Consider the following 26,329-nt stretch of genomic DNA (forward strand, 5'->3'; position numbering starts at 1 on the left):
CTGACAAGGGTGGTAATGTTGTATTAATGGATAGAAAGCAGTACAGAGCTATGTGTTTGCATATCTTGTTCAATCAGGAAAGGTATAGAGTCATCCCAGAAAGTTTGAACTGTAATTTTCTCAACTCATTCTTGAGGCATATCAGGGTGGGATTATTAATAAATCTATGAATCTATTACAGGTACTCCTCGCTTAACGACCGAGTTCCGTTTCAACGACTTGGTCGTTAAGCGAATTGGTCGTTAAGTGAGGAACTGCATGTACTGTATACAGTAGTACAATATATGCATAGTATTTGACAATACAGTATTCTGAATAAGTAAAATAACAAGAAAGATCAAACTGAAAACTTCCACTTGTTTTAATTTGCATAGGTTGTGTAATTTACACACAGTACTGGAATGTATTACAGTACAGTAGTACAATACAGTATATGCATAGTATTTGACAATACAATACAGTATTCTGAATAAGTAAAATAACAAGAAATATCAAACTGAAAACTTCCACAGTAAACAAAAAAAACAAAACAAACAAAAAAAAAAAAATTCAGGCTATCATTTTAGTCAACGAATCCTTCAAAATCGTCATCATCAGAGCTATTATCAGGAGCTGCTGAAGGCCCAGGTAAGGGAGACGATGGAGTAGAAATTGAAGCATTGGTAGTGCTTGGTGTAACTTTCCAAAAGTATCCACTTAGAGTGGTCTGCTTTGTCATTTTCTTTTTTTCTTCATATATTTCACGATAGCACTGTAAAACTTGACTTATTTGTCTTTCCACCTTTGTGAATCGTTCAACATTCGGATCCATACTCTCTAGTTGGAACATAGCTGCATTCACTTTTGAGAACACACCAGCTAATCCCTTCACAGTAAACTTCTTTGGCACTTCTTCCATGTTTTCATTTTCTTCTTCCTCCTCCGCCAGGTTCTGCTGTGCTTCCAACTCTATTAAATCTTCGGTAGTTAGCTCTCCCTCCCTGTATTGCACTAATTCCTCAATATCTTCCACCTCAACTTCTAAATTAAGCACTTTAGCAAGTTCCATAGTTGTTTTATTTATGGCATCAACATGTTCATCTTTCTCAAAAACTGTAACATTGCTCACAAAACATTTTAGGCATTTTTTCCATATGCCTTGCATACACTTTTCTGTCACTCCCTTCCAAGCGGATTCAATGTTGTTTATGCAGTCTAAAATGTTGTAAGATCTCCAGAAATCACGGAGAGTTACTTCATCATTTTCTGTTGCTGCTACAGCTTTGGAAAAAGTTGTGCGTAAATAGTATGCTTTAAATGTGGCTATGGCCCCCTGGTCCATTGGCTGAAGGATTGAAGTTGTGTTTTTAGGTAGATATACTATCTTTACATCTGTGTTTAGGTCATCAAGATACTGGGGATGGCCTGGAGCATTATCAAGCAGGAGGATAATTTTAAAAGGAATGCCCTTTTCTTGACAATAATGCTTCACTGAGGGTATGAAGCAGTGGATGAACCAATCCTCAAATAAAGCTTGAGTCATCCATGCCTTGTTATTTGCTCGGTAGTAAACAGGCAGTGTGTTCTTTCTAACTCTGCTCAATGCACGTGGGTTTTCAGAGCGATAGATAAGCAAAGGCTTCAACTTAAACCCGGTAACATTTCCTCCCAACAACAATGTGACCCTGTCCTTAAATGCCTTAAAGCCAGGCATTGTCTTAGCTTCTTTGTGTATATAGGATCTTTCAGGCATTTTCTTCCAAAAAAGTCCAGTTTCATCCACATTGAAGATCTGTTCTGGACAGTAGCCACCTTGCTCTATGATTTTATCAAATTGGTCAACAAATTTTTCTGCTGCTTCTACATCTGCACTTGCTGCCTCACCACTGACACTCCGATTATGCAGCTTGAATCTTCGAGAAAACCGTTGAAACCATCCGTTACTTGCTGTAAAGGTTTCGGTTGAACCGCTGCGTGCTTGCAAAGTCTCAAAGATATTGAGTGCCTTGGCTTGAATTATTGAAAGGTTCAATGGCATTCTTTTTTGAATCTGGTCATCAAACCAGATAGCCAGTAACTTCTCCATATCATGAATTAGGCCTTTCCGCTGTCTAGTTATTATGGCTTTAAAGCCTGTTGATGCTTTCACTGCCTCTTTTACTCTATCTTTATCCTTAAGGATTGTTGAAATGGTTGAATGTGCCAGATGCAAGTCATGTGCTATCTCATGGACTTTTTTGCCACCTTCATAATCCTTTATGATCTTTATTTTCTTCTCAAGATCAATAGCCTTCCTTTGTTTCTTGGCATTTTCTGGTGCAACCTTGCTTTTCCTTTTTGGAGACATCTGGGGTAAAGTACAATACAGAATAAGGCACCCAGATCACACACAACTTGTATGCTTGAAGAAAAAGCTTTATAAATAGTTACACTGTACTGTACATACTGTAATGTACTATATCTGTACTGTATACAGTATTGTCACACTACTGTGCTGTATTGTGTGGGCCTGAGAGAGATCCTGGACTGTATACAGTACAGTACAGTATAGCTGTTTATAAAGTTTTTTTCTTTGCATCGCAAAAAAATACAGTAATTTACAGTACTGAATACTGACCAGGAAACCAGCAGTACCGGACCTCAGAATAGTGTACAATTTCAGCCATGAATGACTTTGAGACGCAGGGCCGCTACCACCGCTACCACGTCCGCTACCACGTTTAGCGCGTAACCACGTTTTAGCACGTACCGTCGGTGAGATGGTCGTAAGTGTGAGCGGTCGTAACGGTGAAGAGATGGTCGTAAGTGCGAGCGGTCGATAAACAGGTAGGTCGTTAAGCGAGGAGTATCTGTATTGTGAAGTTTCCTCAAACACCTACTTTTTATGCATTATCTAAGACCCATGAAAATTTAAATCAACCTGGTAGATCTATTGTTTCAGGAATTGGATCTTATACAGAACTGGTCAGTTGATTGGTAAATACTTATCTATGTTCTCATGTAATGGCATTACCATCACACATTCAAGAAACTCTGGATTTATTAAAATGCCTTGAGGGTATTAAAGTTCCTCTGGACACGTTAGTTGCAATTTTATTAAAGGGTGACAAACCACATAAAGTACCAGTGACTAAGGGGACAGGGAGGGTGGGGAACTCATTGGACGACGCCGACCAACTGCATATTGCTGCTTATATAATAAGCCCCAGGGGTTCCGGAATTTTCTAAAGGTCACATGGGGAACTGCTTTCCCGCAGAAACTACCAATGATTTTCTCAGCACAATCCAGTGCCAGCTGTGTCCATCGGACACAGTGGAATACCGATCGTCGGACGGGACCTCTGTGCGAGGTCCCGATCATGTGATCACTGATTAGCCAATCAGTGATCACATGCAGAGTGCTAAGCAAGATGTCACTTCTGACATCATTGCTTACTAAGTGTGAAATCTGTGAATGATCACAGAGGTCACATGGTACAAGGCTATTCACAACAGCCTTTTACCATGTGACAAGCTGTGACCAATCACAGCTCACACAGTAGTTCTCAATGCCTGTAAGAATGCAGCCAAAGAGAAGGAGAATTGATTGCTTTTACAGCCTTTATGGGTGTAAAAGCAATCAGTGTAAAAAAAAAAAAATCTTAATCACCCCCCATACGGTGACACTGTGCTGCTAGGGTGACAGTAGGTAAAAAAAAAAAACATAAAAAAGAAAAAAAAAATGTAAAAAAAAAAAATGTTTAAAAATTATAATTCTTGGTTATAAACTAATTTGGGTTATTTTATTTTTTTTTACTAAAAAGATAACGGAATACATTTTGGCCAAGATTTATGATGAAATACTATTTATTTGCAAAATTTTATAAGAAAAACACTTTTTTTCTAAATTTTTGGACTTTTACATAGCAAAAAAATAAAACTCCCAGTGGTGAATAAATACCACCAAAATAAAGCTTTATCTGTCTCAAAAAATGCTAAAAACTTAATGTGGGTACAGTGTTGCATGACCGCGCAATTGTCTTTCAAAGTGTGAGAGCACTGAAAGCTGAAAATTGGCCTGGGCAGGAAGGTGGTAAAAGTGTCCGCACTGGAAGTGGTTAACAATCAAAACAACCAAACAAAAAAGTTTAAATATTATTAGTTAATAAAACAGAAACTGAAAAAAAAATCAGCGGGAAATAATAATGGATAAGAATAAGGGGTTAATTAGGGCTGATTAGAGTAAACTAGAGGTTAATACTCGGTTAAACAGAGGAACATTTCATTTAAATGTCAGGTTGCTTTAACTGACTTAATCTACAGATCGAAGTTCATCCCTTTGATCTGTAGATGAAATAGATACAAAATGAAACATTGTTTCTTTTGAGCAATGTTGTTAATAAACATAGCCAGGCTGCTTTTCTTTGACAGCTCCAGCTGTCAGATCTTTCTTTGTGTAGAGCTGAATTGTCTACTGTGACAGGGAGGTCCTGGCAGAAGGGAAAAAGGACTGCCGGTGTTACTATTTCAGGTACTTATATAGTGCCATCAATTTTCACGGCGCTTTACCCACACTCTGTGTACAATGATGACATTTTTTGGACCTGTCTAAGGCTTGGTTCACACCTATGCTGTTTGTGTTTGATCTGTTTCTGAAGTGCTTTTTGCGGTGCATCTTGTGTTTTTGCACATGTATTTTTGACTCGTTTTTGCTGCGTTTTGCATTTTTTAAAATTTCTTTTTCTTGTTGCTAGGCAGATTAAAACACAAAATGCAGCAAAAACACACTACATGCTTTTCTGCAGCATCTCCACTGAAGTCTATAGAACCAAAAAAGCAACTTTTTTCATTTAAAAAAATCCCTGACCATTGCCAAAAAATGCACCGTGTGAAAACGCAGAGATGTGAACATGTCCCATAGGAAATCATGTTAAATGGACTGCTGTGCGTTTGTGGAAAATGCTATGTGTGAACCTAGACTGACATGTCCAAAGTCTGTAACTGGTTAAAAGCAGGCACTAATTGCAATTTAAAAAGCCACAGATGTGGGAAATTAACCTTTAAGTGCCATATTTATCTGTGTGTGTCACCTTGTGTGTCTGTACCAAGGCCAAACATTCCAGGGTATGTAAACTTTTGATCATGGCCATTTGGGGGATTTCTCTTATCATTATGATTTAAAAAGGAGCCAAACAACTGTGTAATAATAAATGTCTTCATATGATCACTATCATTAAATAAAAGACAGTTTGTTTGGCAGGATCAGTCATATTTGCAATATCAATGCAAATTTCATGATTTCTGCCAGGGTGTGCAAACTTTTGAGCACAGCTGTACAGACAGTGGTGTATTCAGGTTTCGTGCTGCCCTAGGCAACACAAAAATTGCCCCTACCCCTAACACCGACCAACAACCCCTTCCCCCATGAAAAGAGCCTGACATTGACCAACAACACCCCAGCCCCCACCCAAGAGAGCCTTCCCTTACCACCACCACCCCATACACTGGCAACCCCAACTTGGCAAGAGAGAAGACACTCACTTTCTCAGCTCAGGACATCCCTGAGAACCAGAGTCAGGCTCTTCATATACCATCAAGCAGTCTGCAGCCTCTCTCAGATCCCACCTGGTGCCCATGCTGGGTGTGTCCCTTCTTCTATTCCTTTTTTCAGGGGACAGCGCTGCCCCTCTGAAAAATGCTGCTGCCCCCCTGAAAAATGCCACCCTAGGCAAATGCCTTGTTTGCCTTGTGGTAAATACACCCCTGTGTACATACAATTAAAATGTTGGTACAAAGATACAGATAGAAGAGTTTCCCACTAGAGTATTTAAAATAGTAGGAAACTCTTATACCTGTATCTTTGTAAGTAATGGCACTTATATAGTATAAAAGTAAACATGAATGGGTTGATAAGGAACAACTAATATTACATATCTTGGGTTGTATTTCTCTTGAGATGTGTGAACAAAGCCTTAACACAGTAATGGTTCTTGGGGAATCATCTATGATGGAGTACATACTGTTGCAAGTATTGAATAGTAATCAAATAATTAAAATCTATATAATGTATCTTGTTGTTTTAATTGTCATTGTTTAAACATGCTGCTACAGGAATAGCACCATTTAGTAATATCCTCCTATTGCGGAACAGGTCAACCTGTGAAATGCATTGAGACGATACAAAAACATTTCTACATTGTACCTTATTGGGACTAAAGAATAAGGCCTCTTTCACACTGACAGTTTTTCTGTCACTTGTAAATGCATGTTTTTTTATTTTGGAATTTCAACACTCCTGGCACAGAGATTACTTGCGTTTGTACATTGCGTTTATCTGCGATTACGTGCATTTACATGCAGCTGCTGTTTAGATGCAGTAGTAAATTCTTGCCTTTTCTATAGCAACTGTTTACCTATTCTTTCTTTGTACTGCAATTAACTGTGTTTATGTACAGATAGCTGTGATACATCACTCCTGGACACTGTCAACTTTATTTTTTATAAATGCATAAAACTGTATGTTCTGAAAACGTTGCTAAACGCAGTGTGTGAATGGAGCCATAGGGATGTATTGTCTGCATTTAGCTATGGTAAATAAGTTCCTCTAACTGCCCAGGTGAAAGGGGCCTTAAGCTGAACCTATGCTTTTAAAATTGGAGATATGTATTGAGATATAGGTGTCCTTTTATGAAACAGAGATCAGCGGCAATCCTAAGGATCATTGCTGATATCAGATCATTAGTGGTTTAGAAAGCAGAGATGATCAGCGGAGAACATGTTCTCCGCTGATCATCTCAGCACACAGATGGCCAGCGTATGAAGGAGTGATGTCAGCCCTTCACTGGCGATCTGTGTTCTCCCTCCAGATTCTCCAGCCCAGAGGTGGAGAATCGGGGGAACTACAAACAAAGCAGCGATAATTTACCGCTGCTTAGTAAACAGTGTTTCACTGATCTCTTACCAGATTACAGTAACAGAAACCGTTTTCTAGAGTTCAAAGCATTTGTAGATCGCTTCACTCATTAGGAGAAGCGATCCACACCGCTGCATAAAAAGGCATTCAGGGGAGAACTCTCTCCTCTGGGAATGCCAGAGAACTGAGCAGAGATCATTTACCGCTGCATGATAAAAGGACACCTGTTTTGCTTACTTTTCTCCTTGCGGTTCTGACATGAGAAAATAATGCCCTGCCTAAACCAAAATGGCTGTCTCCATGGAGCGATACAATGCAGAGCACGGCATGGTAGGTCAGTATAGGCAGACCATAGGCATTACTGGTGACCGGTCCTTTGCCCTCTGCCTGTCATGTTTTCGGCACAATTCCAAAATGCAGTTCGTCTATAAAGGCACAAGGATTTATGGGTTTTGTAATGTTAAACTTTATAGTAGTGCATGGGCTACTTTTGAAAACCTGCCACACCAAATTGCATGGCACTGCGGTACCCACAGCATATATGTTTTGAACATGGTTCGTGCATACCTTTCCTGATGTGAACTGGCCATAAGAAATGCAGCTAGACACAAATCAACTAAATCAGCAGATGTTAAGCAATCTAATAATTGTACAAATTATCTAAATGGATTTTCATTGAGAACTGCAATGTGATATTTTGCAATGAATAATTGTTTGCTGAACACCTAAGTCTCTGAATGCAGGATCCAATTCTATGTTCAGTAAAATGCACAACACTAGGTCACGTTTTACCCGTCAGCCGTCTAGAAGTTCACATGAGTTTTTACACCTGTCATTGAGCAGCCAGGTGATAACACAATGTGGCTCTTTGAGAAATATAATCCTTTGCAAAAACTAGTAGCTTCACAGCTTGGTGCATTAAAGTGAATTGTTTGGATAAGGTGTCAGTCAACAATAAAGTGCCATACACAGACTTGAAGAGAGAAACTCATGGTGTTCCATTGCTGACCTCCTCTTTTAAAGTGGAACTACACTGTGTCTGAATCTGAGCACCGCAAACCAAAAGCACTATTCAAATTATTTTTAATATTCAAAGCAAACTCCCCCATCCGTCCATGTCTCCATGCGTCATTTTGCTGAGAAATCACTTACAAAAACACATCTTAGTATTTCTGGCTCTGGCCATCTGGAATAAGGGCAGATGATTCATGTAACATTTACTTCCTGGAATCCATCTTCCCTTAGCTCATGCACGCAGGCAGGAGGGTGTGCTTAGCTGAGAAAGCCCCTCCTGAAGACTCCTGGGATGTATGACATCATTTGTCTAGACAAGAAACCAGGAGGTAACAAAAAAAAAAACATTTTTATAATTTAATTTATATTTCCTACCTATTTATTAATGCTAGCAGCATAAGGATTAAAAATAGTCAATGTTGATTGAGAGACTGAAGTTCCACTTGACAGATCATTGTGCTGACCCACCTATTTTAAAGGTGAACTCCATGGGCCAGTGATTTAAAAAAAATAGTAGTTAATACAGTTGAAAATATACAAGAGCTGTTTAACCTGACAAAGCATTTTTTATTTTTGTCCATCCAGTCCTGAGACTTATACAGTGCTACCATATAGCACTGCCAAGTTGGTGCCTGACTTTTCTACATTGCTGTTAGAGCACTTGCACACTAGGCTAGGTCATCTCTTTGCCACCAACTAAATAACAAAGGAGCAGCAGAAGAATAATGAGGTCATACATCTGCTTCTTTTTCTTCTTAGTGAGATCCTTGCCAGCCTAGGTGCTTGCAGCCCCTCCTGGGACTGGTCCTCCTTCTCACTGATCAATGTACAGGGGATTGCAATATGCTAATACTAAAACTCAGCTTCTTAGTCTAGTTTCATATATTGCATGTAATGATTATATAATTATTATATAACTGCATTCATTGATTTAATGTTATATGCACCTGGAGTTTCACTTTTATTAAACAGTATTTTTTAAATAAACCAACGTGACTAAGTGTTATCCCGTGCGTACCTCATACACAGGGGCGGACTGACAACTCATAGGGCCCCCGGGATCATGGGGCCCGTGTCCTTGTCCACACTCAAAGCACACCCAAAAAAGCCTATAAAAGGTACCAGGGGCATTTCATGGGGCCCCCTACTGACCCTGGGCCCTCGGGCAGTGCCCGAGTGCTCTAATGGTCAGTCCGCCCCTGCTCATAAACTAACTACCAACAACCTCTCACTCCTTTCCATGTGTATATATCAATCCAGGTTGGCTGCAAACAAATGACAGTGTTCCTATAATCGAAAAATCAAATCATACACATTTTTTGCTGCACCTTCCCTCACTGATATTAAATCAATATCTTGATGAAATGCAAATTCATATATGGGATAATAGAGTGCAGATACAAACAAGTGAAAAATAAATAAATAAACATATGGATGAAAATTCCCAGTTTATATATAGAAAATATTTTCAAGTGATATCATCTCTTGCAATGGATTTCAAACAAATTCCACCATAAGTGTTAACAATCTTGCCATGCACAGTGATTCCCACCACCAGACCCCTGAAGAAGTCACATGACCATAACGACACGCGTTGGGTGAAGCCAGGAGACGAGTCTCAAGACCGAAAGTGACATGGGAGCTGAAGCCCCACTGTCTGTCATTTTATGCTTTATTTGTTTTCCTCTATGTGCAATACTTTTAACAAATATCCATTGTTAAGAGTTACTACAGTATGGGAACATCTCTTGTTGCATGAGATGGATTGCAGAACAGAATTCAGAAATTTAAAGGACCATACACTTAAGAATTTAAAAATAGCCTATAGGATCCCAGAGACCAGAAATTAAGGGCATAGTGAAGTAAAGCCTGTAATCTACCCCGGGATGGGAAAAAGCATTCTAGACCCGGTTGCATTCAGGTCTCATCTAATGGTGAGCGCGTATGTGAATGGCGGTGGGAATCAATGTGCATGGCAGGAATTTTAACATGGAGGGTGGAATTTGTTCGAAATCCATTGCAAGAGATAATATCACTTGAAAATATTTTCTATTTATGAACTGGGACTTTGCATCTATGTATTTATTTATTTTTCACTTGTTTGTACAGTATCTACACTATATTGTCACATATATATGAATCTGCGTTTCATCAAGCTATTGATTTAATATTAATTAGGGAAGGCGCAGCAAAAAACCTATATGATTTAATTCCTTTCCACCTGGCCTATTGTAGGATGACGGCCGAATGGGATTCCTATTATCCCTATTATCCTGGGATCTTCCCAGGATTGTGCCTCATGCACTCCGAAAGCATCATACATTCCGAAAGCATCTACCCAGGGGCAGACTGACAACTCATGGGGCCCCGGGCAATAGGGGATCATGGGGCCCCTGTGTCCTTGCCCAAACTCAAAAAAGCCTATAAAAAAGGTACCAGGGGCATCTCATGGGGGCCCTACTGACCCCGGGCCCTCGGGCAGTGCCCGAGTTTCCAAATGGTCTGCTCTAGTGCAGTCTGTCACTGGCTCTGTCATCACTTACCCAGAGTAGTATATTGTTACTATGGTAACATTGTATTGCTCTGGTCACAAGAGCAGAAAAGAAATTATTAAAAAAGTAATACAAAGTTAAAAAAAATTAAAAAATAATTTTAAAAAGTAAAAAAAAATATTATAATTTTTGTTTTTACATACTGTCCCTGATCACCGATGCACCAGTCATATGATGATGATGAACTGCATTGGTGACAGAAAAAAAAAGTGACAATTTTTTCTTTCATTTCCTAATTTTTAACAAAATTATGTCAAAAAATGACAACTTAAAAAAACTCACCATGCCTCTTACAAAATACCTCAGACTGTCTACTTTCCAAAGAGCAGTCATTTTGGGGATATTTCTACTGTCCTGGTGTTTTTGGGCCTCAAGAAATGAGATAGGCCATCAGTACATCAGGATTTATCGATTTTTAGATTTATACCATTATTATTACTATACAGGATTTCTATAGCGTCAACAGTTTGCGCAGTGCTTTACAAAATGAAGGTAGACGTTACAGTTACAATACAATTTGGTACAAGAAGAAACAGGGCCCTGCTCGTTAGAGTAGTTTGTGGACTGTGCAACAGTCCTGAAAGGTGAAAATTGGCCTGGGCAAGAAGGGGGTAAAGTGCCCAGTATGCAAGTGGTTAATATTTTTTTAAAATCACTGGCTCATGTAGCTGAAAAAAAACCACAGTTACACAAAGTATTGAATCCAGCAGGTCAGCATAAAAGCCAGGCAGCAAGCATTTTTATAAGTCAGAGAAGGCAGCCTCCATGTTTCTCTGATAACAGGTTAACTTTAATTTACTGCCAATCAGCACATCATAGAACCACTCAAATCTGTCCCAGCTGATCATCATAGCATTTGAGCAGGGAGGCTTATAAATGCATCAGCCTGTGTATGTTGTTACTATTTGTTTTTATTGGTATAATGGCTGGATGGTTTAGATTGGCCATATGTTTGTATGTAAATCTGTTAGTTCAAATTGGGTGTCCAATCTTTGTTTGTATGAATAGCCCTGGTTATAAGAGGAATACAAGTGTCTATAGACAACAGTTAGATTAGTCAAGTATTCTGCAAAAAATCAAGCTGTTAACACCGAAGAGATGAGAGCGTGCAATCATTTAAAAATAAATCTGCCACAAATCTTCTCAAATCTGCATAATCAGAAGTTACTTTCAATGAAAACTTTGTGGCAATGATTTATAAATGTACAGAAAGGCAGCTGAGAAGATCTCAACTTTTATCTGTGAAGGTTAAAGGGTGACTCCACTTTAGTTTGCAAAAATAGCAATAAAAATAACACAGCATATACAAATGAAACACAAGCCATATTGTAATTGTATATTATTAAAGATAGTTATTAAAGTTATTACCTTTCTTTTTTAATCTACAGCGCTGTATTTTCTGTAAAGATATTTCAATGAAATATGGCATACTGGAGGCGTTCTATACACCATTGGTGTACAGAGCACCCCAAAAATGTCATTTCCTGCTTGTGTGATTGGCTTACTGATTTTCCCAGAAGTCTGCACTAAGATACTAGTCAGATGTTATGTGTCCTCGGCAACAAACATTTTGTTTTTGGTGAGATATTTCCAAGGAGTTAATCACTTCCATTCAGATTCAGACAACAAACAGTCTTTTCTTCAGAGCATCAACAGATAGGGCTCTGCAACAAAGTTTGTTAAAATCCCTGCAATGTACATTGATCACTGAGAGGGGATTGTTTTTTCTCAACAAAAGTGAAGTTATCTAACCTTTCATTTTTTTAATCATATGTTCAGTTTAAGATACCAAAGTCTGTGTCAGGACTACTGTCAGGTATCAATACACTAGCTGTCCCATTTTTGTAAATATTTTATTATATCTTTTCATGTGACAACACTGAAGAAATGGCACTTTGCTACAATGTAAAGTAGTGAGTGTACAGCTTGTATAACAGTGTAACTTTGCTGTCCCCTCAAAATAACTCAACACACAGCCATTAATGTCTAAACCGCTGGCAACAAAAGTGAGTACACCCCTAAGTGAAAATTGGGCCCAATTAGCCATTTTCCCTCCCGATGTCATGTGACTCCAGGGGCGGACTGACAACTCATGGGGACCCCGGGCAATAGGGGATCATGGAGCCCCTGTGTCCTTACCCACACTCAAAGCACACCCAAAAAAGCCTATAAAAAAAGCTACCAGGGTAATTTCATGGGGCCCCCTACTGATGCCAGGCCCTCGGGCAGTGCCCGAGTGCTCCAATGGTCAGTCTGTCCCTGTGTGACTCATTAGTGTTACAAGGTCTCAGGTGTGAATGGGGACCAGGGGTGGTAAATTAGGTGTTATCGCTCTCACTCTCTCATACTGGTCACTGGAAGTTCAACATGGCACCTCATGACAAAGAACTCTGAGGATCTGAAAAAAAAAAAGAATTGTTGCTCTACATAAAGATGACCTAAGCTATAAGAAGATTGCCAAGACCCTGAAACTGAGCTGCAGCATGGTGGCCAAGATCATACAAATTTACACTGTTATACAAGCTGTACACTCACTACTTTACATTGTAGCAAAGTGTCATTTCTTCAGTGTTGTCACATGAAAAGATATTATAAAATATTTACATAAATGTGAGGGGTATACTCACTTCCTTGAGATACTGTATATATACACACTGTATATAGGCCATTTCAGTGCAAATGCTTAAATCATTACAATAAATGTGGTTTATAACAAAAGTGGTTCTGCCTTTACTATACCCACAGGATATTAACAGTAATGTAACAAGACTCTTCACATTACCAGCAAGCCTGTAGATATACAAGCTTCTTGCCAAAGATGAAACACCTACTGCAGTAGACCTAAATATATTGCCAGGGATGCCATATTCCATAGACTGCCTTTAATTTGACTTCAAGCATTGTGCAGACTTCTAGGAATTAAATTTGGCCTTTTCTATCAACAAGTGGATAAGTACTCTGGGAAGTCCTGTCCTCAGGCTAAGTACTATTTGTTCCTATGGTTGTAAAAGACATCTTATCTTTTCTGTAGATATAGAAAATAATTGCTGGTTTCAAACTGAAATTAAAAGGTAACTTTTAATATGTTGTGGGCTTTTGAATCATGTCTCAAGAATATGACTTTTCTCAAGACATAATGTTATATAGCAAACAGCTCAGCAGAACCGTATGTTAAGAGTTAATTTTGTCTTGGTTGAACCTTCAAGAATTCTAGTTAAAGAACTGAAGAGAACGGGGAATTAAGACTTTTCCAAGACAATGGGACTGTTTAAACTGTCAACAAGGACTATTTGTATATGGAAGTGAGAAGATTGCACCTACAGAAAGTCAAACACATAGGACTCTGACTTGTAAACATTTCAACAATAATGAGACGGGAACTCAACTGTTTGAAAGCTTAACCAAAACCTGTAGAGTGTGATGAACCAACAAACCTCTGAAACTATTACCATCTACTATTGTTCACCAAGGGTGAAAGCATTAACAATTGTTTACCATGAGTCCAATACAAGGGCTAGGCAAACAGAGAATTTTTTTTTTTCTACACAGAGGAAATGTTGATGCTGAAACCAAGAGGTGAAATTCAGGACATTTAAGTCTAAAAGTTCACTGTATATCATTACAGAAATGTACTACAGAAACAGATTATAAATAAGATGTCATAGACTTTAAAACACCATTAAATACTCAGCAATGGGAACTATATATATCACTAACTTGAGTATTGAGATGATGGGAAGTAAGATGTATTATAAACTAGCATTAGTTACATGTCTTATCAGGAAACAAACAGGATGGTATTTCAAATAGGAATAACTGAATATACACCTATATTCCATGGTCCCTATTTAGAATAATATAGGTATGATCACTGCTATATCTGGAAAGAGCCGTATATTTTATTCCTGAAATTACCTGAAGATTCCACCCAAGATATGAGTCATCTCAAATACTCACATTGTTCTGTGATACATGACCGCCACCTGGCGGGCAGGTGAGAAATAGCTTATGTACACACATTTCTCAACTAGCCAATCAGGAAGCCTGGTGGGAAGGTATCTTAGAACAATGGACTAGTGGATATAAAAAGCCCATGTGCTTTAACATGAAAAAAAACCTCATGAAAAAAAAAGAACCCTCATAAAGACCTCATGGAAAGACCTGACATCTGAAGAAGATCTCTGCTGAAATAACTACTCTTCCATCTTTTCAAACTTCCTAAAACTTTAAACCTCTAAACTTATAACTTCCTACATTCTCCCCTATTGAATCTTTCACTTGCCTATATATCAGTCTAAAGGCGTTCCACTGCCAGCTAAATCCACGGGAGAGTTGCCTAGTCTGACGTCCGGGTGTGGTGAGATGTTTATTTGATTTTGTATTAATTACTTTCTCTGTTGTGTAGAATCATAAAATTACCGTAGTGTATTACAACAATATTGGATAGTTAGATATATGTAGTCAGATACTGTGTTACTGTTAAAAAAATTGTTTATTGCCATATTATAAATTTTTCCATATTTCATAATCTATTGAATATTAATAACCAGAGTATCATATATCAAGGGCTTACTTCTTGCAAGCCTATGGCCACGGCGTGTAAGAATATAACCTTTGAGATATTCAAAATTATTAATTATTAATAAATTTAATAAATATCATATCATTTAAAATTGTGATTGATGTAATTAGTTAGAGACCTTATTATTGTGTCTTACATTGGTAGATATATTTTTGATTGTGTGTACCAATATTCATTTATCACCAGTCTTCTGTGTTTTGTGTTAATATATATATAATTTTTGTACATAAATAAAATTTTATATTTATCTATTATAAGGCAAATTTTGTGTGTATGGTACGAAATCATATTGGCTAAAAGAATTCAAGGTATAATAATAAGTGGTGATCAAATTATCAAGGTGTCCAAATTATTGGTTTACTAAATATTTGCCGTATTTTAACGGCTGGAGGCACTGTAATATTTCATCTAAGGGAAAGGGACACGCCCTTTATAAATAATATATCCTTACATAAACCACCACAACATAAATTTGGAGGCACTGCTGAGATCCATAGAAATCGTACCATAACACAAAACGCACTGGTGATTGTATATTTGTACACTTTATCAAACATATATTTTGTATCAAAATGGCATCCAGTAATCACGGATCCACCTCTTCCAAGCATAACGGGGAAAATATGGCGGCTCAAGGCATTGAGCAGGAAGTTATGAAGCCAGCTCGGAAAGCTGCCGGTGCTTGGCAGAAGTATGTTGAAAATGAAGTAATAAATTATCTCCGCAAGAAATTGAATTTGGGGGATAGCAATAATGAATTTGTGGATGAAGAGAAAGAGCAGGCCATGAGTACCTTTGAGGACCTGTTCAACCAAAAGGGCCAGGTTGTTGGGTTTTTAATAGCATTTGCTGGAGCAGAAAGTGATAGAAGCCGTGACAGACTTCTCCTAGAAGCTTGGCCCATGTTATGGTTCATGACCGCTGGAGCTGCCCAGCGGACCATGACTCTAAGGGAAGAGTTGTCAGAGGCCCGCCTCTTGTTAGAAAGCAAAAATCAGGACATTGAGTCTTTGAAAGGGAAGCTTGGTCATGCCGGTGTTCGTTTAGACGAATCCGAGAAACATTATGATAGATTGGTCGGAGACTTTCGAAGTGCTCAGGACCTATATGAAAGAAACTTTCAGGAATTAAAACAACTTCAAAAGAAGTATCAGGACTTAAAAGATGAGGTGGAGTACTTCAGATCAGAGAGGTTATCTCCTGTCAAAATTAAAGTTCACCCAGGGGATAAGCATGACCAGTCAGAACTTACCTTGATAAAATCTGAGCAGAAAACTCTGGAGGAGCAGATTATAAGGTTGACGGCCCAAATAAATTCTGGGGTCCAAAGACGGACCAACCCAGTCAAGCCAGAGGCTGATGAGCGGAGATACCCGCATCACAGCAAAGTATCTGATAGTGAGTCAGGGTCAGAATATAGGTCACCTCCTAAGCTGTCAAGATACACTCCAGAGCGCTCTGAAGAAAAATATGAGGTTTCATATAGGCAGGAAGGGAAATCCCAGGGGTCATTCAGGAGATATGACACCCCAAAGGTCATTAAGTTCCTGAAGGACACTGTTCCTATGTTTTCTAAGAAAGGGTCCCTTGAAATCACCGAACACATGAAAACATATGAACAGACGTTAGAGATTCTGGGCATTAGAGATGACCACACCAAAATAGAATTGCTGCCATGGGTGTTTGAGGAGAAATACCGGCAATTCTTTGAGACCTTGAGGGCCTATTCCAATCAGTCCTGGAGAGAGGTTAAACATAAGTGCCACATGGAATTTGGGCCTTATAAAACTGTAACCTCTGCCAAGGCTGCGGCCTACAATTTAAAGTGTGGTCCTCACCAAAGCCCTGCAGAATTTCTGGCTGTCCTCAGAAATGCCTATTTCCTGGCTGAAAAGGATCCCAATCCTAACCAGCCAGAATTCAAGACACTATTCTATGAAGCATTACCTGCTTACATAAAATTGGGACTTGCAAAGGATTACAGAAAGGGATGCTCTCTTGATTGGTTGGTGAGAGAGAGTGACTATTTATTCTCGATCCAACAGTCCAGTGAGGGCGGGATAAAAAGAGAACCTAAAAATAGCCCCAAGATAGTAGCAGCCACTACCGTTTCCCCTCCAAATCCAAATGTGCAGGCAGAGAAGAAATCATATGCGGAAGTAGTCCGTGGGGGTAAAACCAATGGTTCCCCTAGATTTGCACCTCAAACCCAGCAAGTGAAGGAGGTCCATAACTTTGCACCCCAAAACCAGTGGGTGAGAAAGGATAGGCAAAAGCCAGGGAACTACGGTAGTGGAAGTGAGAAGAATAAAAAGTATGGTAAGGGCCAGTACAGTGATGAAAATCAAAGGAGGCAATGGTATCCTCAGAGGTTCTATTATCCTCGCCAAAACCAACATGGGAATTTTTATGGGAACCCCAATTTCAACAGGAACCATAATTACAATAAGAATCCCAATTTTAATAAAAACTCCGATTTCCAAAGATTTCCTCCACGCCAAGAACACCCTCAGGCTCAAAGGGGGGATACAGTACCCCAGGCTCCCTTTAATAACAGGGAGACCCCAAAACCTCAGAGAGAACAATGGCGTCGGGACCAGAGCAGTAGTTCTGACTCTGAGTCTCATTACCAGTCTCGTCCAAAATACAAGCGCAAGTATAAGAAGAGGGAGAATCAACAGAATGACTCCTCTGAGCGTATTGGACAAATAGAGGCACAGGTCAGCAAAATGGCTGAACAAATGGACAGGCTTGTCACTCAATTTCCATCCAATCCTTTTTTAGGAGCAGCTCCTGTGACCAACCAAGGGTCACAGAATTAACAGGCAACCAAGCCTTAAACCAACAGGGGAGGACACTGAGTCAAATGACAGGAGATGTGTGCCCCGTCCCTGACACGCCTACTAATGGAGAAGCTAGTTCTCAGGCAAAGGGGGACCAGTTGTTGGTTATTAATGATTCTCCTGTTTTTCAGTGTCCATCTATTGCCCCTAATATAGTCGCGGCATCGGAAGTCGTCGGGATTGACAAGCCAGACGGAGCACCAACTTCTAGTTGTGCTTCTGTCTTGAGACAGTCCAAGAATCCCACCAGGGAGGATAAGGGTAATGTGTCCACCACATGCGGTGAGATAAGAGCCAGTCACATGTTATTGAAGGGCCCACAGATCTTCAACCACACTAATTTCATGTGTGAGCTGACTGAATCTGATGGGAGATATTATGCCACGGTGCAGGTGCAGGATGCCAGTGATCTTTCGATTGTCGGCTTAATAGACACTGGATCCCAAGCAACCATCATGTCACAGGAGCATTTTGACAAAGTGGCGAATGTCATGCCCACCAAGCCAAGACTTAAAAGTTTTGACAGCTCATTGATTGGTGTAGGTGGAGACCCTTTACAAGTCATGGGTACCGCCTGGCTTAAACTGAAACTGGGTAATAAGGAACTGAGACACCCCATCATCATTGCTAGCATATCACAGCACCACATGATAATTGGGATGGACTTCCTAAAAAGGCTGAACACCATAGTTGATTGTGTGAACCAAGTCCTGTGGTCACAGGTAAATACCCCAATTAAATATGGGAAACTTAAAACTCCCCATTCCCGACAACACTGCCACCTGGTGGAAGAAAGGCCTGGATCATTAGAAATCCATTTCAGGAACAGCCAACTTCCTGATGTAACGGTTATCAAACCTGATGACTGTAACCCTATCAGAAGAGATGAGGAACACATTTTTAGAATTCCCCAAGATAAAATCAAAGATATTTCCCTCCAAGATGACATCCTTACGATATCTTTTCATCAGGAGGATAAACCAAGAAAAGGGGGAGATCACACCCAATTCTTGACAGGTATTGAAAGGGTTAACAGCGACTTGTTTATCCCCATCCGGATAAATGGTCTTAATAGGTCAAAATATGCCAAACTAGATTTGAGACAGGAACACAGCTTTGTAAGCCATGGGTTGATAAAACACCTGACCGAAATGGAAATGATCCGTTTCTCCACACCTCAGCGTCATTGGATTTCAGACTCCCTTGATGACTCTGATGATCACAATTCAATGGCTAGGTGTCTCTTAAACGTCACTGTAGGAAACAAAACAGCCGCCCATGTGTTCCTAGTCTTGGATAATTCCCAAACTAAAATTTATTTTGGCAACGATATATTACATCGCTTTGCAATGCAAGTCGACCTAATTAATGACTGTTTATGGAGTCGACTAAAGGGGGACCCCGAAAAATACCAAAATCTGGACTTAGCTTTAAAATCCCAGCAACAGATGCCTTATGCTGTTGAAGTCCAGGTAGCCCAAAAGATTACAATTCCTAAGGGCATAAATAATTTCATACTCCCCATCCAAGTTAAAAAGGGACATAGACTGAAGGGGTCAGATGCATTAGTATGCCTCTCCCATAAAATGCAGGGGGAGGGACTGAACATTACACACACGCCCCTAGTCAACACACATCAATCCCCGATGTACATTTACGTACATAATCTGTCCAATCAGGACATCGTCTTACCCAAAGAGACCCTTATTGGTCTAGCGGTAGAGACTGAATATTACACCTTTGGGGTCACTAACCAGGTGATTGGACTCATCCCCGATGAATATTTGTCGGAGGAACAATTAATTGAACAAACATTCCATTCATTACCAGAGGGTATTTTCACCATAGAGTCCATTTATCCATTCGATTCTAAAGATGGCACCTGTTGAATCGAAGAGACATCAATTGTCTTTGATCACCCAATCAAAGAACAAGAGTACCCCAAAGAACCTGGATGGCAGGAGAACACACACACACATCACATACCCAATGACCTCACCACAAAACTTGAAGAGGCATATGAGATAGGTCAGCCGGAAAGCTTTCCTGGATTCAAGGAGTTAGTGGAAGAGATGGTGGCCCTCGCCGACGCGTGTGCCAGTGATCTCGACCGACAATTGCTCCGAGAGCTTCTCCTTGAATTCCAAGAGATCTTTGCCAAGGATTCTTACGATTGTGGGACTACTGACCTACACATCGCTAGGATCCAAACAGATCCAGATGCCCCACCAGTATTCGTAAGACAGTATAGGTTAACATTAGCTTCCTATGAATCTCTAGCTGAGATTATCAGGAAGTTACATGAAAGGGGTATAATTCGGCCCATCCACAGCTCCTACAACCACCCGATCCTGGGTATTTTAAAACCCAATGGACAATGGCGTTTGTGCGCTGACCTCCGTCAGCTAAACAAACGTGTGTACATGTCAGGATGGCCTGTCCCATACATAGACCAATGTCTCGCCCAGCTCCAAGGATCCCAGGTTTTTACAGCCTTGGATTGTGCACAGGGGTATTGGACCATAAAAGTGAGTGAGGAAGACCAATACAAACTGGCCTTCAGTTTTGGGAATCGACAATATTGTTGGGTGAGAATGCCTTTCGGATTCATAAATTCCGGACATGAATTTGCTGTGTTCATGCACAAGGCCATGCCAGACGCCTTCGAAAGGGGGACGTTGGCATATGTGGACGATATCCTGATCAAAAGTACTGATATGGCCAAACACATTACAGAACTTCGGCATGTCCTGGGCCAATTAAAAGCAGCAGGAGTAAAACTGTCCTTACAAAAAGCCCAGTGGTGTCGCACGAAGGTAAACTTCCTAGGCCATGAAGTTACTGCTGAAGGTTTGAACCCACAAAAGAAGAAAGTTGAGGCGGTTCTGAACTGTAAAGTCCCTACTAACCTTAAAGAATTGAGATCATTCCTAGGTATGGTAAACTACTCGCGTAAGTTTATTGACAATTACGCCGAGATAAGCAAGCCACTGCTTCACCTACTGAAGAAGGATGTCGAATGGTCGTGGGGTAAGAAACAGGAGGACGCCATGAAGGAATTAAAGGAACGTCTCACACAAGCGCCGTGTCTCGGATATCCCGAAGGGGGTAAAAATTTCTATCTAGAGACAGGGTTTACGCAGGTAAGTATGAGTTCTGTTCTTTACCAGAAACGTGATGATGTCAGTAAGGTGATTGCCTATGCCAGTAAAACTTTGTCCCCGGTTGAAGTAAAGTTCAGTGACTGTGAAAAAGCTCTATTGTCCACCGTGTGGGCATTACAGAATTTCCGCAGTTACATTCAGGGAGAGAGAATCATTGTTGAAACGGCACACCAGCCTTTACAGTATTTAAAGAGTGAACGTATCAAGGGAGGAAATGTGTCTAATAGCCGCATCACTGCTTGGACTTTGTCTTTGCAAGGGTGGCCTCTTGAAATTCGGTACAAACAGAACAAGGAAAGTCCAGTAGCCCAGGGCCTAGCCGAGCTCCATGATTGTTCCGCAACTACGCCTGCTATGGAGGGCCCGGACACTGACTTTCTGGAAGAACAACTGTTCTCTCCCTACAAGGTTTATGATGAAGAATACTGTAAACAGCTGCCGTGTGTATATGTGGATGGTTGTGCTTTTCATCACAAGGATGGGGAACAGCTCCAACTAGTGGCAGGTATTGGAATCGTTTGGACCCAAGGTGTCACCCCAATTTCTGTGGGATACAAACTTGGACCAAAAAGCAGTCAGGTTGCTGAACTTACTGCAATCCTTAGAGCAGTTGAGATGGCTATAGAGTTCAACATTAAAGAGTGTGCCATCATAACCGATTCCAATTATGTCAGGAATAGTTTTGTGGAGTATTTTCCTAGGTGGAAGCGAAACAACATGAACAAGAGTAATCACAAGCCCGTGAAACATGGTAAGCTCTTTTGTCACATTGATGAACTGGTAAGGTCCAATGATCTCACTCTGCACTTCAAGAAGACCAAAGGCCACTCCAAGGTTCTAGGTGCCGAGAAAGAAGGGAACGATCTGGCCGATTCTCTAGCCAAGGAAGGGGCAATCACCGGTGAATTGTTAGACATTGATCAATTTCTAGGTACCGTACAGGTTGAAGCTGTCACCAGGCAACAGGCCAGAACAGCTGGTGATCCAAATGCAATACAGTGGAGTCACGATTCTCCTAGTGAGGATTTAATTACTGCCCAAAAAGAAGACCCAATAATTGGCTTGTTTTATAGTCATATAGAAGATCCCAACCAAAATCCCATAAATAAGGAAGTATGTAGTGGGAAGGAGGATTTACGTATCTTAATGAAATCCAAATCCCAATTCTCTTTATACCAGGGATTGTTGATACGAACCTCAAAGGGTGGCGTACAACAATGGGTCGTCCCACTTAAATTTAGAGGTTTGATGCTACAGCATGCCCATGATGCTCCCACTTCCGGTCATCGTGGAGAGAAGATCACGTATGAGATCCTGCGGGATTATGCCTACTGGCCTCATATGTTACGTGATGTGAAGGAGTACTGCCAAGGTTGCCTAATATGTCCCCAATTTCAACCTACCAAGCCAAATCACAGAGCACCTCTCCAGAAGAGGGGGATATGTATGCCTTGGTCAGACCTTCAGATGGATTTTATTGGGCCAGTAACAAAATCTTCACGAGGAAATCGGTATATGTTAACAGTTACATGTTTATTCACCAAGTATGTCGAATGTATACCAGCACCAAATAACAGCTCCGAGACATGTGCTGCATTGTTAATAAATCATGTATTTTCACGTTTTGGTTTACCTCAGAGGATAGAGTCTGATAGAGGATCGCACTTCACTAGCGAAGTGATGGCCAAATTGTGGAAAATTTTGGGGGTTAAAAGGAAATTGCATATCGCCTATCGGCCAGCCTCTAGTGGTGGTGTAGAACGATACAATCAGACCATCGTTAATGTCCTTAAGAAATTTGTTAAGGAAACAGGCAAAGATTGGGATGTCAAGCTCCCGCTGGTCCTGATGGCGTTGAGGGCTACTCCGAATACAGTTACAAAAATGTCATCTTTTGAACTGATGACAGGTAGACGGATGGTACTGCCCCAGCACTTATTGTATCGCACTACAGATCAAAATTTGATCAATGCTACCACCACACACCAGTACATAGAGGATTTACGTAAACATCTGCAATATGCTTTTGCCTTTGCCCAGCGAAATTTGGAAAGAGCTGCAACTAGTGCTAAGACATACTATGATCTCAAAACCTCCAAGAAGGAATATGAGATTGGTGACAAGGTCTATCTATACAACTTTGCAAGAGACCAGATCAAGGAACGGAAATTCCTTCCATCTTGGAAAGGTCCGTTCTCTATCATTGATAAAATCTCTCCGGTCGCATATAAATTGCAGGTTACCCGGTATGGTGAAATCAGTGATAGATGGGTGCACATCAATCAATTACGTGCTTGCCATCCGAAGTCTCAATTGCAGTTGTTGGAAGACTGAACCCACCAATTCCTATCTGGAGATATTGAGATCATTATTAAATTTCCTTTAAACATATAATTCATCTTTTGCCTTACAGGTTCCAGTAACATAATTTTATGTATATCCATTACTCAAACTGTTCATTTTAATAATTTAGAAAGGAAGGCCCAGACTATGACCAGACCGGCGATCGGAGGTGTCAATGACCGGACCCTAGAAGGAAGCTATAATGTCCTGTGGGAAAGACCAGATGCCAGAGATCGATCCGGAGACGATAACCTGATGTCCCAGGCCACCAAGGGCCAGTCCAGAGGAAAAGACCCGCCTAGGAGACCGTCTAAGAGACCTGTCGTGCGGAGGACCCATGGACCCCAAGGTGGATGTGTCAGGCCAGGCCGGCCTCATCACAAGACCAGGATCGTCATCGGAAGTGTCCATCTAAAGACGCCGATTATTTCATTCCCTTCACCGGAGAAGACGAACAATCACTCTAGCCAAAAGCCTCACTCATGTTTTTCGATACAGACACCCCTCTACGCGTGCCTATACCCCAAAAACAAAGGGGGATTTTGTTGTGGGCTTTTGAATCATGTCTCAAGAATATGACTTTTCTCAAGACATAATGTTATATAGCAAACAGCTCAGCAGAACCGTATGTTAAGAGTTAATTTTGTCTTGGTTGAACCTTCAAGAATTCTAGTTAAAGAACTGAAGAGAACGGGGAATTAAGACTTTTCCAAGACAATGGGACTGTTTAAACTGTCAACAAGGACTATTTGTATATGGAAGTGAGAAGATTGCACCTACAGAAAGTCAAACACATAGGACTCTGACTTGTAAACATTTCAACAATAATGAGACGGGAACTCAACTGTTTGAAAGCTTAACCAAAACCTGTAGAGTGTGATGAACCAACAAACCTCTGAAACTATTACCATCTACTATTGTTCACCAAGGGTGAAAGCATTAACAATTGTTTACCATGAGTCCAATACAAGGGCTAGGCAAACAGAGAATTTTTTTTTTTCTACACAGAGGAAATGTTGATGCTGAAACCAAGAGGTGAAATTCAGGACATTTAAGTCTAAAAGTTCACTGTATATCATTACAGAAATGTACTACAGAAACAGATTATAAATAAGATGTCATAGACTTTAAAACACCATTAAATACTCAGCAATGGGAACTATATATATCACTAACTTGAGTATTGAGATGATGGGAAGTAAGATGTATTATAAACTAGCATTAGTTACATGTCTTATCAGGAAACAAACAGGATGGTATTTCAAATAGGAATAACTGAATATACACCTATATTCCATGGTCCCTATTTAGAATAATATAGGTATGATCACTGCTATATCTGGAAAGAGCCGTATATTTTATTCCTGAAATTACCTGAAGATTCCACCCAAGATATGAGTCATCTCAAATACTCACATTGTTCTGTGATACATGACCGCCACCTGGCGGGCAGGTGAGAAATAGCTTATGTACACACATTTCTCAACTAGCCAATCAGGAAGCCTGGTGGGAAGGTATCTTAGAACAATGGACTAGTGGATATAAAAAGCCCATGTGCTTTAACATGAAAAAAAACCTCATGAAAAAAAAAGAACCCTCATAAAGACCTCATGGAAAGACCTGACATCTGAAGAAGATCTCTGCTGAAATAACTACTCTTCCATCTTTTCAAACTTCCTAAAACTTTAAACCTCTAAACTTATAACTTCCTACATTCTCCCCTATTGAATCTTTCACTTGCCTATATATCAGTCTAAAGGCGTTCCACTGCCAGCTAAATCCACGGGAGAGTTGCCTAGTCTGACGTCCGGGTGTGGTGAGATGTTTATTTGATTTTGTATTAATTACTTTCTCTGTTGTGTAGACTCATAAAATTACCGTAGTGTATTACAACAATATTGGATAGTTAGATATATGTAGTCAGATACTGTGTTACTGTTAAAAAAATTGTTTATTGCCATATTATAAATTTTTCCATATTTCATAATCTATTGAATATTAATAACCAGAGTATCATATATCAAGGGCTTACTTCTTGCAAGCCTATGGCCACGGCGTGTAAGAATATAACCTTTGAGATATTCAAAATTATTAATTATTAATAAATTTAATAAATATCATATCATTTAAAATTGTGATTGATGTAATTAGTTAGAGACCTTATTATTGTGTCTTACATTGGTAGATATATTTTTGATTGTGTGTACCAATATTCATTTATCACCAGTCTTCTGTGTTTTGTGTTAATATATATATAATTTTTGTACATAAATAAAATTTTATATTTATCTATTATAAGGCAAATTTTGTGTGTATGGTACGAAATCATATTGGCTAAAAGAATTCAAGGTATAATAATAAGTGGTGATCAAATTATCAAGGTGTCCAAATTATTGGTTTACTAAATATTTGCCGTATTTTAACGGCTGGAGGCACTGTAATATTTCATCTAAGGGAAAGGGACACGCCCTTTATAAATAATATATCCTTACATAAACCACCACAACAAATAATAAATGATAGTAAATGAAAAACCTTTCATCTGTACTTCTTTATACCTGGATTTATTACTAGGGGTTTATTTTAACCCTGATTTTAGGGGAAAGCCTCACACTCTGCAGATAAGCACAAACTACTATTCTCCTGTCCATTGAGTGTATCACTGGCCATTGGACATGGGGATGAATTGGTGTGTCTTAGCTTCAAAGTCAAAGAAGCTGAACTCTTAGCAAAAATTGTAAACACGATCAAGGGTGAGCAAGGTTTTTCTGTCTAAGCAAGATAATAAATAGACAGTCACTGGCCACTTTATTAGGTATACATGTTCAATTGCTTGGTAACACAAACTGCTAATCAGCCAATCACATGGCAGATGTGGTGAAGATGACTTGCTGAACTTCAAACTGAGCATCGGAATGGGAAAGAAAGGGGACTCAAGTGACTTTGAATGTGGCATGGTT

The 26,329-nt window shown here is 39.8% G+C and overlaps 1 protein-coding gene across 1 annotated transcript; it reads right to left on the reverse strand.

Moving 5' to 3' along the window:
• Positions 1-337: 337 nt before the first annotated feature.
• Positions 338-2,599, reverse strand: TIGD6 (tigger transposable element derived 6). The gene has a single exon (XM_089682166.1). The coding sequence runs from the start codon at positions 2,324-2,326 to the stop codon at positions 563-565; it is 1,764 nt and encodes a 587-aa protein (XP_089538292.1). The 5' UTR covers positions 2,327-2,599; the 3' UTR covers positions 338-562.
• Between the last annotated feature and the right edge of the window lie 23,730 nt (positions 2,600-26,329).

The sequence above is a fragment of the Staurois parvus genome, unplaced genomic scaffold (genome assembly GCF_062004578.1).
Source record: "Staurois parvus isolate SC_StPar_1 unplaced genomic scaffold, SC_StPar_1.0 ptg000287l, whole genome shotgun sequence".
NCBI classification, from domain to species: Eukaryota; Metazoa; Chordata; class Amphibia; order Anura; family Ranidae; genus Staurois; species Staurois parvus.

Coding starts and splice junctions, on each gene's coding strand:
- TIGD6 (XM_089682166.1), bottom strand. CDS start 2,326: ATGTCTCCAAAAAGGAAAAGCAAGGTTGCACCAGAAAATGCCAAGAAA.